This window comes from Falco cherrug, chromosome 13 (assembly GCF_023634085.1).
Source record: "Falco cherrug isolate bFalChe1 chromosome 13, bFalChe1.pri, whole genome shotgun sequence".
Lineage (NCBI taxonomy): Eukaryota > Metazoa > Chordata > Aves > Falconiformes > Falconidae > Falco > Falco cherrug.
In genome coordinates, this window is record NC_073709.1 from 32,007,196 (window position 1) to 32,022,804 (window position 15,609).

The 15,609-nt window shown below is 44.8% G+C and overlaps 1 protein-coding gene and 1 long non-coding RNA gene across 5 annotated transcripts in view; both read left to right on the top strand.

Annotated features, from left to right (window-relative positions):
• STON1 (stonin 1) overlaps positions 1–15,609 on the top strand; it is a 35,031-nt gene that overhangs the window by 13,435 nt on the left and 5,987 nt on the right. For all 4 annotated transcript variants that reach the window (XM_055725422.1, XM_055725423.1, XM_055725425.1 and 1 more), the window contains exons 2-3: positions 3,195–3,389; positions 5,721–7,714. In XM_055725422.1, coding sequence (XP_055581397.1) covers positions 5,770–7,714 — 1,945 coding nt within the window. In that variant the 5' untranslated portion in view covers positions 3,195–3,389; positions 5,721–5,769. The remainder of the gene's footprint in view (positions 1–3,194; positions 3,390–5,720; positions 7,715–15,609) is intronic.
• On the top strand, positions 7,748–13,739 carry LOC114016147 (uncharacterized). Its single transcript, XR_003560457.2, has 2 exons — positions 7,748–12,452; positions 12,601–13,739. It is a non-coding gene; the product is annotated as an uncharacterized LOC114016147 (long non-coding RNA).

Consider the following 15,609-nt stretch of genomic DNA (forward strand, 5'->3'; position numbering starts at 1 on the left):
GAGACCCCGTGTCCCAAACCGTGTGACACCATCCTCACTAGAGGCTGTTTCAGTATCTGGAAAAAAAAAAAAAAGAAAAAAAAAGCTGTATCCTTTTCCCCAGCGAAGAAAGTAAGTGTTGTCTCCGCTTGGGAACATCCCGTGATGCCTGGCGTTGATGCCCTTAAAAACATTTGTTTTTTCACACTTGCCCGTGCAAGCTCCAGCCGCCCTGTCTGTGAATTCCTGTTCGGCTCACGGCAGAGGCAAGTGGGAGCGGGAGGCATTCGCATGGGTTACGCCTGCCTTTGCTCTGGGGACGTGCGCGCTGTCAAAAGCTGAAAGCTTTAATTCCTCCAGCTCTTGGGGCCAAGAGTAAGGAATTCCAAATTAAACAGATTAGCTGCAAGCTCTGAACTTCTCCCAGCTGTGCCTATGCCCCAGAGAGCGAGCAATGTAAATACAAGTTCACATTACACTTTGAAGTCGGTGTGTATTTTTGACTATTACACCAGTTCCTTATTTTCTAAAAGTAATGAAATGAGTAATGCAGTGGGAGACTTAATCCGTGTATATATCCCAAATACAAGCGAAAGCCAAGAAATTCTTATTTCCCATCAGTTGTGCCTTTTGCTTATGTTTATTTCAGAGGTATAGGTTGGAGAACTTTATTTTATTTTTTGTATCTAAGAGAGGTAGAGCAGCGTTAAATGTAAGTGTGGCCATATGTAGTCTCAAAATAAAATTTGAGGCAAATCAACATAAATCAAGCAGTATTTTACATAGAAGGTATGCTTCCAGGTTTTTTGCATAGTTAAGTAATAAACAGAATGGAGATACAAAGACTATGGCTGTAAAATACGGAGATAAATCTGCCGTATCTTACTTGGATGTCACAGAGGCTTACAAATGTTTAGGATATTTTATATACCATATGTGCTTTATTGCTTAAACTGCAGAGAATTTGTACTTTCCTGTGAGACTGTTATGCTTTATGGAAAAATGCTTGAAGAATTGTCTACATTATTTGTACAAGAAATGGTAAAACTCATATGGTATCGTTATGGGACGCCTTCGCCACTGTGTGCACAGTATGCAGGGGTTTGCGTTAAATTTCTGTATAGCCTATGTGCAATGGACAGCACGGTTCCTGGAAATATAATTGACATGGAGTAGCATATGGGGTCCATAGTTGTTCTGGAAAGGTGAAAATATGATGACCAGGTGTTGTCCACAACCAGAATAACTTGGCTAAAGAGCTCATCTTATTTTGAAGGGATTATTTACTTGTTTTTGTCACACTGTGTGTAGGTAAATCTGCTTTTTTTGAGCTTGAAACAGTTCATTGATACTTGCCTGGTACGACCCCACCATGCAAAGTGGCACGTGTAAGATACATGCTCAGGTGTCACACAGAGAATTTATTTAGAGGATGTATAGCTTAACGGTTTTGAAGCCACGATGGCCTCTGGAGCTGGAGAGGCAACGAGGAACATATTTATAAAATTATGCTTTTCTCTGTGTGTTGGAATGCGAGTGCTGTCTATTAAGCATTCACTGGCTTTGTGCTTTGCAGAAGGGAGGGGTTTCCTTGCCATCCCCTGTTAGCTGACCCCACACTCCAATATTTCAAAAAAAGGACCTTTGTGTTTTCATCTGAGGGGATGTGCTTGAGGGTTTTAACTGGTGCCAAGTGATAGGGAAGACCCCGGGGGCATCTCTGGTTCAGGTGCTGCTGCTTCCCTGTGCTGGTGGAGGCGATGCGAAGCCCTGCCATCAGGGTGCTGGGGGACATGGCTGGGTGGCAAGTCAGCATCCTCAGCTAGCTGAGGACCAAGCTGTATCTGGATTAAAAGTACCAAAGTCAATACCTTGAACTGCACCTTGGAGTAAGTAGGAAGTTATTATCAATAACTTCACCATGGGAAGAGATAACGGTATCCCCAGCAAGACACAAAAGTTGAGCAGAATTTTTGCTGCAGATTTGATCTGGGATTTTCGAAGCAACAAAGGACCCGGTAATAGCTACAGCCTATGAAATCTGTCAATAATAGGATAGGATTTCTCTTCCTTACACCCTCAAGGTATTAAAATGAAGAAATTAAGCCGCAACTACTGTTCATGAGATGCTGAGGGACTGAGTTAATCTGATAAATGGGAAGATTGTTTTCAGACAGAAGAGGATAAATTGAGATGAGTCGCAGCTTTTGGGTTCACTGCAACTGATGCATTTAGGATCAACTTATTTCAGCTAGCTTTCTTGTTTGCAATTTCAATATTCTAAAAATGGTATTTCCTTTCGCATATCTGAACCCCATGTGCTTGTAATTTAAATGTTATGGGCCGCATAACATACGTGGTAATGGAGATCAATAGCATCTTGTACCACTTTTACCCAAAATGTTTGGGTTACGTTTATGTGCGTCCCATGGGAGCCTTTTGGAGGCAAAACATATCTATCCTGAAGCCTGAGTTTACTGCAATTTGGAGGAAGAATGTCCTAACTCATAAGAAGGAATTTTGAGCACTCTTTAGAACAAAAAAGGACTTGGGAGAAAGGATTACTTTATTGCGTTGTGCAGGTGTAAAAGCATCAGTGGTGTAACACAGGAGAGGGTGCATTTCCTCTCGTTAGCATGACATTGTACAAACAGCTTTGAAAAATCCCTTTGGATTTTCCTCCTCCATCCCTAGCAGTTATCTGGGGGATCAGCGGGCAATAACAGGGGCAGGGGAGCCAGTATCTATTTCAACCCCCCACTTCTTGCATGTGTGTTTTTGTTAACATCAGCATCTTTTTTTTTTTTTTGAAAATCATGTATCTGGAACAGTACTAAAAGGTGAAGGCTACAGCCTCTGACAGGTACGCTGAGGGTATTGTAACAGGATGAGAGCTCCATCTGCGAAAGTGGGTTTCTTCACAGACATTTATTGACTGAAGTTAAATATTTGGCAGGTGAACTTCAAACATCCTTTTGTTTTGTGACAGGAAAAAACCTGCTGAATAATCTGTAACATCACACTTTAAAAAGCGAATAGAAGCAGACGTCGTGGAAAAAGAGAAGTGCAAAAAAAAAATCAACATCTGGAAATAATAAAGGACACTGAAAAAAATCCATTCCTAATGAGAAAGGGAAATAGGCTGCAAAATGTGTTCTTTATTGTTAAAGACATTTGTATTTACTTACATTCCCCTTTTCTGTTTTCTTTTTCAGCCATGCATCTCAGCATCCCGTGACTTGCCCCTTGGCGTGGCCACAGTCGGGGCGACCAGGCTGCTGACCCTGCCGTCGTGCCTGCCCAGCATCACGCCATCGCCCTGCGCCGTCCCTGCAGCCCCTTGGACAGAAAGACCTCCTCTCCCCTCACTCCGGGGAGGATTTTTCTCTGGCTGGCAGTCGCTTATCTCTGTGAGTGCGGGAGGAGTTTCCCATGGCAGCCTTTGAGGCGCCTTCCTAACGCTCTCTGTTCCGCAGCGTGCCCCGCGGTCCTGGCTGCCGGGGCAAAAAGCCACGCTCCGAGCGAGCGAGCATCGCAGGAGCCGTTGTTAACAAATGAGGCTTGTTAAGATGAAGGAAGGTCTGAAAGCTTTAAAACGTGCCAGTCTAGAAATAATCAATATATACTGCTGAAGGCACAGCGCCGGCAGCCAGACGGAAAGGAGGAGAAGGGTGTGGAACGGGAGGAAAAACTGATGACCAAGTCAGAGACCAAACGGCTGTGATTTTTCTTTCCATCACTGCGCTTTATTTTGATGAAGTGATTGTGTGGGTGAAGGATACGCTGGCAGCTGCGTGTGCCTGAGCTATGACAGTCATTTGTAACTTGTTTGCTCCCTTTCTCTCTCTCTCTCCCCCTGTAAGTGGAGAGGAGAGCGCTCACAAAATAACTAGCATAGCGCAAATAGTTTTACTGAACAAAAAGGTCGAGAGTTCAAAAAATAATGAAGGACCAGCGTCCTCCTCCGTTGCAACCTCTCGTTTGCTCAGCCGCAGAGGGAGTGGGCTGTGCCACAGTTTATGGTACTTTCTGAATGGCTCTAAACTGGCCAAGAAATAATGGGGAAATGGTAAAAATAATGACTCGTAGGGTAAGAATTCTCTGGGCTGAACTTTGGCATCGCTAAAAATGAATCCTGTTCTAAATGCTGCAGATAGGGCTTTTGTGGCGCCGGGATTAGACGCTGCAGTGCCATGCAATTAATAAATGGCCTAACTATGGCTGGCTGTGCAGGAAGGGGAATAGCTTTAAGTCATCGTTATCTAACCTTAATTAACGGAGTAACATATACACAGGTGGTTTTATCTATATGAACTCTGCCTGCCTTGCGCTTTCTGGCAAACGTGAATATGTTCTGACATAACGAGAATAACTTTTTATCAAATGAACGATGTTTGTATGTGCCCTGTGGTGCTTCATTGTACTCGATCCCTCCTCAGGCATTTGCAATTTATTGCTCGCTTCTTCATCAGCCAGGAGCAGCGGGGAGGAAAAACTTTACATACCCTGCATAGGGATACAGGGAGCATTTACATTTCAGTGCATGATTTAAAACCACAAAGGCGAAATTAATTATTTACTGGCTGCAGCTCTGCTCTGAGGACATCTAGCTGAGCTCTTTACCAAAGATACTTTGTTTGATGAAGTGTAGCTTATTAATTGGTTTGAGGACCTGCACTTTTTCCAGGCCGCCAGCCAATTCAGTACTTAGCAGGTGCGTATGTGGTTACTTAGCCTTGACTTGTGTTTCACTGGCATTTTATCTCCTCCGGTGGATGCTTGTAGTCTATCCTTCATCAGGGATGTAGCACTCATCCTTAGGGCTTTCTTGTTTATAAGTCTAATGCTTTTCCAGCCCCCTCCTAACGTGTCCAGTCTCTAAGGTCCTAAGTCAGGGTTGAAGGAACTGACGTGAAGCAACTCCTGCCTGGGTCTGGAAGGCGTCTGGGACCAACCTACGCGTGCTGGTCCTGGCAGGAGGCACCTCAGATAGCAGCATGGTGTGGGTGATGAGTCGCAGGCTGGTTCTGGTGGCCACAAAATGCTCCCTGCTGCCTCTCATCTGGGGATGCTCATGCCCTGTTGCCTGCGTCCATCGCAGGAGGAGAATGTCTCCCTTGGAGACACCTCAGGAACCAGCTGCTCGTTGCATATGTTATCTTGGTGGGCTGGTTTTGCCCTGATGGTTGTAGTGTGTGTACCTTCGCCATCAGCAGTGAGTTGCTACAGCTTTTCAACTACACAAAAAAATAATCCCCTGTCAGCCTCCTGGTTTTGTTTTTGGAAACAGCTGCACCATTCTTAGTAAAATGCTGTTTTGTTTAATGGGGGGAAGGAGGGGAAACTTGACCTGGAGCAGAGACCTAATATGGAAGATCTCTGTCCATATTCCAAGCTATACATAAGCTGTATAGTTGGAAGTGTTATGCAGGTGGTCCTGTACCGCTGTGGGACTTTCTGCTCTCTCTGATGTAGAGGCTGCATACATCAGATGCTCTGAACAGCCCGTAAAGCTTAAATGTCCTTTTGATCCCCAACCCAGCAGAGCAGCAGGGATTCGTGGGCAGTTTATCTGTTTCTACACGGCTGTCTTAGAATGATACATGTAAAGCAGAAAGTACACTGGGTTTGTGAACTGCAAGCCAATTTTGAGCTTTGTGTGGTTTGCATTTTATAAGGGCTGGGTTCCTTTTGTCTTTCAAGATAATTTATTTCTGCTCATGTCTGTTGTTTCTCTGTAGATGGTTTGTGGGTAATACATGTGCAAGTGCCTCAAGTTTCTCCTACAAGATGTGTTCCACAAATCCAGCCAATTGGGTCACCTTCGATGACGAGCCACTCTTCCAGTCACCTCAGAAATCGGTTGATAATCAGAGCAGTTGTAAAGCAAATGGCCTTAAACTCAATCTGTCCAGTGTGCATGACTCTTCAAGTAGGTCATCTTCTACAGGCAGCACTCCACTCTCGTCTCCTGTAGTTGACTTCTACCTAAGTCCTGGACCACCCAGCAACTCTCCACTTACTACACCTACCAGAGACTACCCAGGGAGTCCATGCTTCCCAAAGCCTGGGATTCACATTCTTTATCCCATCCCCGAATGGCCATTGAACGTTAACCTTCTTCCATCACCTGGGATTTGCTCATCCCTAACCTCACAGAAACCGAGCAGCCTTCCTTTGAACACCTTGCCTAATGACCATCCAGTTAAGACTTTGGTCTCCAAATCAACAGACGAAGGAAGCCCTAATCCACCAGGAGGTTGTGAGGAGTTAGGAGACTCGTCCTCAGCACCAGGGCGCTTCCCGTACTTCCAGGGCGACTGTGCTTTTTCCAGTCCTTTTTGGAAGGAAGGATGCTTGCCCAGCACATCACCAGTTAACGTTAGCACACACAGGAAGGATAAAGCACTTGACAGGAGCATCTGTCATCCTAAAGACAAAGAAGCTTGCCACGATCAGAAAAGCCTTAACCAGGGCTCCTTCAGCTACATCTGCGAGAGGCTCGAACACCTGCAAGCTGACAGCTGCGCCGCCGCGGGGAGCCCGCCTGTCTCCAGCACTCGGGCATGGCACGGGCTCTCCCCCGCGGTCCCCTGCAGCCTCTTCAGGAGCCGGAACGTGGATGGGTGGCCATTCATGCTGAGGATTCCCGAAAAGAAGAACATGATGTCGTCTCGGCAGTGGGGCCCTATTTACCTTAGCGTCCTAGCCGGAGGTGTATTGCAGATGTATTATGAAAAGGGCCTGGAGAAACCTTTCAAGGAATTCCAGCTGCAGCCACACTGTAAGCTGTCCGAACCCAAATTAGAGAGCTATAATGTCTCGGGGAAAATCCATACCGTGAAGATCGAGTGTGTGTCTTACATGGAGAAAAGGAGGTACCATCCCAAAGTAGAAGTGATCCATGAACCAGAGGTTGAGCAGATGTTAAAGCTGGGCACCACAGATTATAACGACTTCACCGATTTCCTCGTAACGGTCGACGAAGAGCTTATGAAGCTTCCTGCTGTTTCTAGACAAAGGAGGAATTATGAAGAGCAAGAAATGACGCTGGAGATAGTGGATAACTTTTGGGGGAAAGTCACTAAGGCAGAAGGAAAACTCGTGGAAAGTGCTGTCATCACGCACATCTACTGCTTATGTTTTGTGAACGGGACTGCTGACTGCTTTCTAACCCTGAATGACCTGGAGCTCCAGAAGAGGGACCAGCGTTACTTTGAGAAGGAGGAGGAGAAGAAATGGATTGATATTCTCGATTACCATTTCCATAACTGTGTTAAAGTGCAGGAATTTGAACAATCGCGAATTATTAAGTTTACGCCCCTGGATGCCTGCAGGCTGGAACTGATGCGTTTCAGGACACAGTACAACGGGCAAGACCTTCCCTTTTCTGTGAAGGCAGCAGTAGTGGTTCAGGGGGCGTATGTTGAACTTCAGGCTTTTATAAACATGTCTTCAACTGCTCCAATCCCAACGCGTGTACCCTCTGTGAGATACTGTGAAAACATTATGATACGCTTTCCCGTTCCCACGCAGTGGGTCAAAGCACTTTGGACCATGAACCTCCAAAGGCAGAAGTCCCTAAAAGCGAAAATGAATAGGAGGGCATGCCTTGGCGCTTTACATGAGGTTGAATCTGATCCCGTAATACAAGTCTCGGTTGGAACAGCAAAATATGAGAGTGCCTACAGGGCGGTTGTGTGGAAGATAGACAGGCTTCCAGATAAAAACTCAAGTAAATAATTTGAGCTTTAAAATGATGGGCTTGGGCACACACCTTCGCTGTTTTCATGCTTGTGTACCTCCGTCAGCTTCTGTAGTTTGGGTTTTTATCTGTGTGGTGATACTGGTAGAAGCTGGAGTAACCTTTTAGGAAAAAGAGAATATAGCCTTATTTATTTATTTATTTATCTATCTATCTATCTATCTATCTATCTATTTATTTATTTATTTAAAGGACATTTTCCTAATTTATTTGATGGAGGCAGGTGTATTGCCAGTAGTTACAGGCGTGCAACATCACGGAAGGGAATCTCAACATTCTGACTAAACCTCAAGTCTGCACTAAGACAGAGGGAAGGGTTTATGCTTCACATATACCAGCTGGGCAATGGTGGGCTGGGAAGCAAACGTCGGTAGGTAAAATGATTTGCCCACCCAATATGACACGTTTGATAGAAAAGGTGGAATTGTAACTCTTGGCTTTTTAGCGTCATTTAAGAAACAGCAGGTATGGTACATAATGAGAAGGTACTGTGGTCAAACTTGCTGTAGGAGGCTGGCTGTGCTTTTGCAAAGGCTAATATCTATTGCCTCTTTTCTGGGGTTGTGCCTTGGGGTCGTACGTTCATGGCAATAACTGCACTGGCAGAAAATGCATCCTGCTTTATCCCCATTTCTCTCTGGTGATGGTACCTCACTAAAAACTTGCAGCAATAAAACCAGCGAAGTTTATAGTCGCGTGTGTGGAAGTTGTTAATTTCCCACCAAGTCAAATAGTTAATTTACCTTAATTTAATGGAGAAAATATGACTTTCTGGAGAAGGAAAATGTAAATATATGGTTTTACAATTCCAATTTTTAGTCACATTACCAGATTAATAGTGCTATATAGTACTTTCCTAAAGGCATAAAAATTATTGAGGAATATAGTATTCTGCTTCAAGGTCAGCAGAGTGAAGGCATTTGATCCTTTGCTTGGATCTGCATTATGTGTATTTGAGGCCTTAGGACTCTGTGTAAGACAAGGCATCTATTGAAGCATTTTGCCTAAAATATCTGTAAAATTTGTACTTTTAAGAAGGGGGTAGGTACGTAGTATTAACAAATGGATTGGCCTAGTCTCGTAGTATCCTAACTGTCTGGACTAGCTACTTCTTTAAAATGTCCAGAAAAGATTTACTCTTCTTAAGTCCTGGTTTCAGATATGCTAGTGCTAAATAGACATATCCACTCCCAGGTTTTGTCATCTAGATGTGTGTGCAGGTGAAATTTAACATTCAAAACTATTAAAAAAAAAAAGAGTGAAGGCAAAAAATCTCCCGAGGATACTTCCTCCACCCACACCCCCCATTTTTAACTAATTCTAACTTACATGTAATTTGAATTGTTGTTTAGGTACTTATGACTTTACCTTATTTTTTTACTGCTGGGTATTTGAATTCTGACCAATATTTAGTGACAGAAATAACAGATTGACAGAGAAACTGAGGCAGGAACAAATGAAAGGGGAATATTAGCCTAAGCCTATATATGAACTAGATTGATTAAAAGAGCATTTGAAGCATCATGCATCAACATGCTAATGTGGCAGTTGTGAGAGCATGCATTATTGCATGGCTGCTGGCAGACGAGAGCTAGTATTTTGACTAATGATGCTGCATGGAAATACTGGTCCCTTTTGCATGCAGACTGCATCTTGCTTAGGCCATCAGGTCTCCCAAACCTCGAGCAGTTGGGCCTTTCGATTTCTATCGATGCACACCGCGGGAGGAACAGCACAAATGCCACCGTGGTCAGCTTCAGAAATGCTGTCGTGTTAACGCCATCTCTGGTTTTGCTTTGGAAGAAGCTGTGGTTGGCTTGGACCTGTGGCTAATGCCATATAGTTCCCCCCGAATTGGCCGATCGCTCCCTTTTACACGCTGCTTGTTAGCTGGGTACCTCACGCTCTGCTCAGAGAGGATGCCGGTGGCTCCAAGCGATGGGCAGAGGAGCTGCAGCATCATCAGGCAGGTTAACGCAAGGCAGGGAGCCAAGCCAGAATTAAGGGTGGGGGGAGAGAAATGGCAGAGAGAGGGAAGATAAAGGGAGGCAGTAAGGGAGGGGTTGGGGACTCTGGAAAATAGCCAGAGAGGGCAGAGGAGCTGATGGAGAGGTATAAGAGAACTAGTAGGCAGAAGAAGATTCTTCAGGTCTTCAAAATCCGTAGACATGTAAGATGCGCTACAAGGCTTCAAGGATTTCGCTGTGCTGCTGTGAGCCACGTGTCTTCCCAAGGCTTATGGGACTGACCGGCTGGGTAGCTTTTAATATTCTTTGCCATTTGATATAGATTTGCTTCTGCAAAATCAAGTCAGCAATTGAGTCAGGCAGTTTTAAAGAAGTTTATAAGTTTTCCAAAAGTCTTTAATTCTCTGCAGATCATTCACCTTAGGGTTTGATGTGCACAGTGAACTTCAGATTTATATTACTTGATAGTAAGAACTGTTTTTTGCGGCATTCTACAGCTTTACATTATTTTCTACCAGTAGCTTAAACTTTTGACATTTGAATAATTCCTCTGGCTGAGATCTCCAAAATAATTTGTATCCCTGAAATGTTCTTGCGTTCGAAAAAACATTTTGGTAGTAATACTGCCCAGTCAAATTTTAAACCTCTCTATCAAGTTTTCTGTATGCAGTTAAGAGTTTAAAAATAGACTTGTCCCAATGCATGCCAAAAATCTGGAGGCAGTCAAACTAATAGAAATATGTAGACTTTCATAATGCATTTACTGCAGGGAGAAAAATATGCCTAGGCTTTTGCTTTCAAAAAGCCTTTGTCTGTCTTCTTAAAAAAAAAGGAAAGGAAAGGTTGCCTACAGTTATATAGTGATTCTCTTTATAGACATCGAAATATGTTAGCATCCACTGGATTCTGCTAAAGTGTTTCCTTACTTTCCTTAGAAGAGCGCGGGCCAAGCAAAGTCGATGTGAGCTGCGAGATACTCCACATTTTTTAAAAGCTGCCTATGCTTATTCAGTTATATAGATGGAGAGTTTGAAGCCAGAATGTTAGCATTTTTTTTTAAAAAAAAAAAAAAAGGTAAAAAGCTCTAGACTTCAAAGGGTTGATCCAATGAAGTTTGAAAATTCTGCAAATTGAATCTACGCTTGTGAAATTGGGGCATCGTATAAGGAAACGTCGAACATATGATTTCAGCACAGCACTGGGGCCAGCCTTTGGGTGGCAGCGGCTGTATGCACCTGTGTTGCCCAGGGAGCTGGGGAGAGGTTAGACTTTGAAACCGGCTGTTTTAATCTCTTGCTGTGTAAATTTGTGCCCTGTGGTGTTTCCTGCTAGGATACCTCCATGCCTGGGCCGTTGTATAAAGCAACAATTCTTCAGCTGATGATTTCTCCTTTTCTTCTGCAACATGGAGCCACACTGAGAAAGCAGTGATTAAGCAACACAGAGAGATGGAGCCAGGGGAGCTTGTGGCTGCTGGCAGCCCTGCTGCTGCCCTTTAGCATCTGAGCATGGGCTCCAGTATGGGAGCTGATGTGGTTCCCAGCAGCATTCAGCTGCCTCTTTTCTTATTTTCTGAACTGCCTAGGTGGAAACTCCAAGCCATGACTTTGCCAGGTGAGCTCCATCTCTGCCCACCCACCTCTTTCTGGCACCAGCACCATTGCAGACTGCTTCTTGGTGGTGGTACCTTCCTACTCCCTATGCATTCCTCCCAGAAGGTGGGATAAATGCACCCATTTAGACATAGCTGCAGGGGTTGTTGACCTCTAACAACCCTACTGTCAATCTGTTCTTTGTAATTGTTGACGTTTTAATGTTCAAAATAAGACTTTTAGAACTGGAGCTGTTTTGGTAAAAATAGAATTAGTACTTAACTGAAATAACCACCACATTTTTTTGGCCTAAACTGCTTGTTTTCATGAGCCTTTCTCAGATCATTGTTGCTTGGATGCTACTCAGACAGGTGAATAAGAGCTAAATTGTGGGAGTACATGCAGCAAAGTTAGATTATTAATTGTTTGTGAAATGCTACATGAATGCTAAAAGACAGTCTGAATAATTTTGTTTGTTTGTTTATTTTGGCTTTCTTGTTGTTATTCTTCAAGAAAGACAGCAAGAATTTGGAACATATTTAGGAAGTAAGAGCCAGATTTTCAGACATAAAACAGGAAAGTCTTAGGTGTCTCAATTCACAAAAGTCTTAACAAGTTGCCTAGACACTTAAACCACAGGGTTTCTGTCTCTCATGTTCGTAAAAGCTCACTTAGCTCCCCGAATTATCTGGTTGCCTTTCAGGAGTGATTAGTTTTCACCAGTCCAGGTGATCGTGTCTCCACAGAGCCTGATGGGCCACATTTTGGATAGCTGGGCTTGAATCTGAATACATTGTCTTAGCCTGGTGGACGGACTTACACTGTGCCTGCACCAACCCACTTGTCTCTCCACACCAGTACCTCTTTCTCTGTTTCTGGCCAACATCTTGCATTTTCAGCATTACAGTTTCTTTTGCAAAAGGATCTTGTACATGCAGCCTCTCTTTCTTCTTCAAACTCCGGTGTAATACAAGGCCTGGGAAGCAATAGTTTCATGGAGCAGAATGACAAGGACTGGCCAGTTTTAGGTGAAAACTAAGGCAATGGTCACAGTCTTTCCAAGTGTTGGTTGATCACTTTGTTGTCTGACAGCCGATGGGAAGAAGTTGCTCCAGCAATGGGCAGAAGAACTTCTCCACAAGTGAAGCGGTGAGTACCTCCTTCTGACATTGACATTGGTGCAGGAGACGCATGGGCTGGGGGCAACCCTGTGCAAAAAGGTCCAGTGGAGGCTGCTCCAGAGGACCCAGAGCAGTAACCTTACTCAGATCCCAAAACTATTGTCTCTCCTCTGCAGGTTACCACCTAGTGCAAAGGAAAGACCCCACAACTCATCAGATCCAAACACAGACCACCTTATGGGTGTGAGTTATCTGGAATATAAACCCTGAGATTTTTTTTAAGGGCTAATCACAACTGTGCCACGTCTAACAGTGAAGGCTGTAGCAGCAGACCAAGAGGAACGGCCCGTTTGTGCCTGGGCTTAAGTGGACATCTATCACCCAACATTTACCATCAGATACCTGCCCAGGAAGATTCCAAGCAGTGGTTATTTCTGGATTCCCTTTTGCAGAAGACAAAATAATTTCCTGGACAATTCCCATTGCTACTTGTTTCTCCATAGGTTTCCCTCCCACAACAGGAAGATGCTGAACATGGTCTCCAAAAGCCTTTAGATCTACTTTTCCTTCTACCACAAATGGACTCCAAACGATGCTACTCTTCAGCAAACCCTCTCTCCTCAGATCTTGGTCAACCATAGCCCCAGAGGCAGAGTGCGCCGCTTTCCTGGCCAAGGCATGACGTGCCATCTTAGCGTTGCAACCCCTGATGTTTTCTCCAGGACACTTGTCTTGTGGCTGATGTGCAGTCTGCACATCCCAACACAGCAAACAGCACAAAGACCAGGTCAAATAAGTCTGTTGCCAAGCTCCATTCTGGCACCACCACAGGAAAGTGGAGCTGGTCCTGGGAGCCAAGAGGAGCACAGCTCAGGTGGGTCGTGGTGCCATAGACGGGATGACATCTCACAGTTTGGCACTGGAACGGCGTGCCTCTTGGGGCCTCCTTCACCGCTGGTGCTGCTGTCACCACAGCTGTTGCTGGGACGATGGCAGATTCAAGGATGGAGAAGCCCACCTCAACAGGGGCTCATTCCACCATGTCCAGGCAGTCTGGAGGAACGACTGTGGATCAAGAGAGTGTTAGTGCAGGAGAAATGGGCTTGGACACAGCAAGAAATGGCCAGCAGCAGGACAAGGCTTATGTCACAAAGGTATACAGATCTGCCTGTCACGAGTGATGAAGTGCCATCTCCTCCTCACACTTGTTTAGTGCTCCAACTTCATTCTCAGGAGGTTGGCAGGTGGCTGTAACACTTGTTTCTGACTTTGTTCCCTCCTCTATTTCAGTAATAAAGTCTCTAATGTAATAGTTTTACCTGTCTCTGTGTATTGTCTTGAGACTTTAGCCACATGCTGCACCCCCCTGGCATTGTACCTCTTTGCCGGCTTGCAAACCGGGTACTTTGTGCTTTAGTGCCTTGAAGGACCCTGTTCTGTAGCGTGCTCAGAGATGTGAGTGATGTCTCGCACATGCCAGGAGCACTGATTTAGCACAAATGGCAGTCGGTACCGCCTACTCCACCCCCATACCTTATAGCCGCGTGGGTCACTGAGCCCGATTCATGCCCGAGTGAGCTAAGCAGTAGGCTGTTACATGAAAAGGAGATGACAGTGCTGCTGCTTTTGGTCATGGGCTGGGGTTTGGGTGGTGGTTGTCATTTTTTAAGTGCGTGTGTGTTGTAAAGCGTCGTGCTTTTGGTGCAGCAAGTGGGTTGCAAAGTCGGCAAGGAGGGGTGAAGTTTTTCCATCCCATCTCTCCAGCCTGTCCTGCTCGGTTTGATTTCCCTCCCTCTGTGCTGGCTTTGGTGACAGCTGGGCACTTCCTTCTCACCCTAAAGATGCTGTTGTGCTGGATGTATTTAGAGCAGCTTCATTCCCAGAGCTCAGGACTTGGGCATTTTTTGTTGCAGTGATCCCTACCGGTCCCTTTTATGGTTCTGCCCTTGCATTTCTGAGTGCAAGCTGTAATACCCTTCCTACAGTTTCTGTAATGCATTCCTTAGGAGCATGTATTAGAGCTGTGCTTTGGTAGAAAGAAGCTGCTAGTGGGGAGTGGATGCTGGCTGTCCACTGTGATACATCTTCCTTTAAAGACACCTGTAAGACTTCATGGCCAGTGTTTGATACTCTTCCATGGTGCAGGGTTGTAGGCGATGTGTAGATAGCATTATTTTCTGAAATCCAGTTCAGGTTTTCTCTGAACATTGCAAGAAGTTAAATAAAGAAATGGCATTTAGGATAAGGATCGAATATAGGATGTACTGCTGGAAGCAAGCCTGCAGGGGATGCCTGTAAATCAGCCACGTCCAGCAAAGCCCAGACAGTGAAGGACTGCACTTGTCCAGGGACGTGCCCCTTGTCTGACTGCTGGCTGTAAATGCTGCTGTGTTCTTGTGTGTGTGTGCCTTCGGGGTCAGCCGAACAGAGAGAAGCACTTGCAGTCAGCAAACGGCTTTTTAAGCTACTGGTTACTGTTGTTGTTACTAAACATGGAAAAAAGAAAGGGGAGAAAAAGAGCTGGAGACCTCCCCATCTGAAGTTTAGGGGCTGATAACCCAAAGGATAATTCTCATTCCTTTCTCCCCTTCCCTCACCTTTTCTTCAGGCAATCAAGTTTTAATTGGGCTGTTGAGTGTAACAGCAAGGAAGAGGGAGGGAATTATTAATTATACTAATTACATAACTAGTCAAAAGGAAAAAAAAAATGTTAAATGTTCTAGTGAGTGCGATTAAGACAAACATGAATTTCATGCTTTAAGCCTTGGTTTTTGCAGATCTATTGACTTTATGCCAGACCTGGAATGAAAGCTGGAGGATGGTTTATTGAATTAGACTTTGTTCTGGTGAAGTCAGAGACATGTGTGACAGAACTCTGCCCATCGAACTGCTTAAACATAAATTATCTCCTAAAATCAGAACTGGCTTGGGCAGGCTGGGAGGCAGGTTGCAGGGAAAACCTGCAGCACAGACCAGAGGACGCACCCCGCCCAAGGCTCCCAGGAATAATGGAGATGTAGCTTTTTTATTTATTTTTGCCTTATGAAATGCCCATGAGCCTGTGGATGTGGAGCGTTACAGCAATTTTTCCCGTGGGATGGATAAAGCTCAGTGCATGTTAACTCCATCTTCAGTGTTTCCTTCATTCTGATACGAAATTGATTCCTGCCACCAGAGAAAGGCAG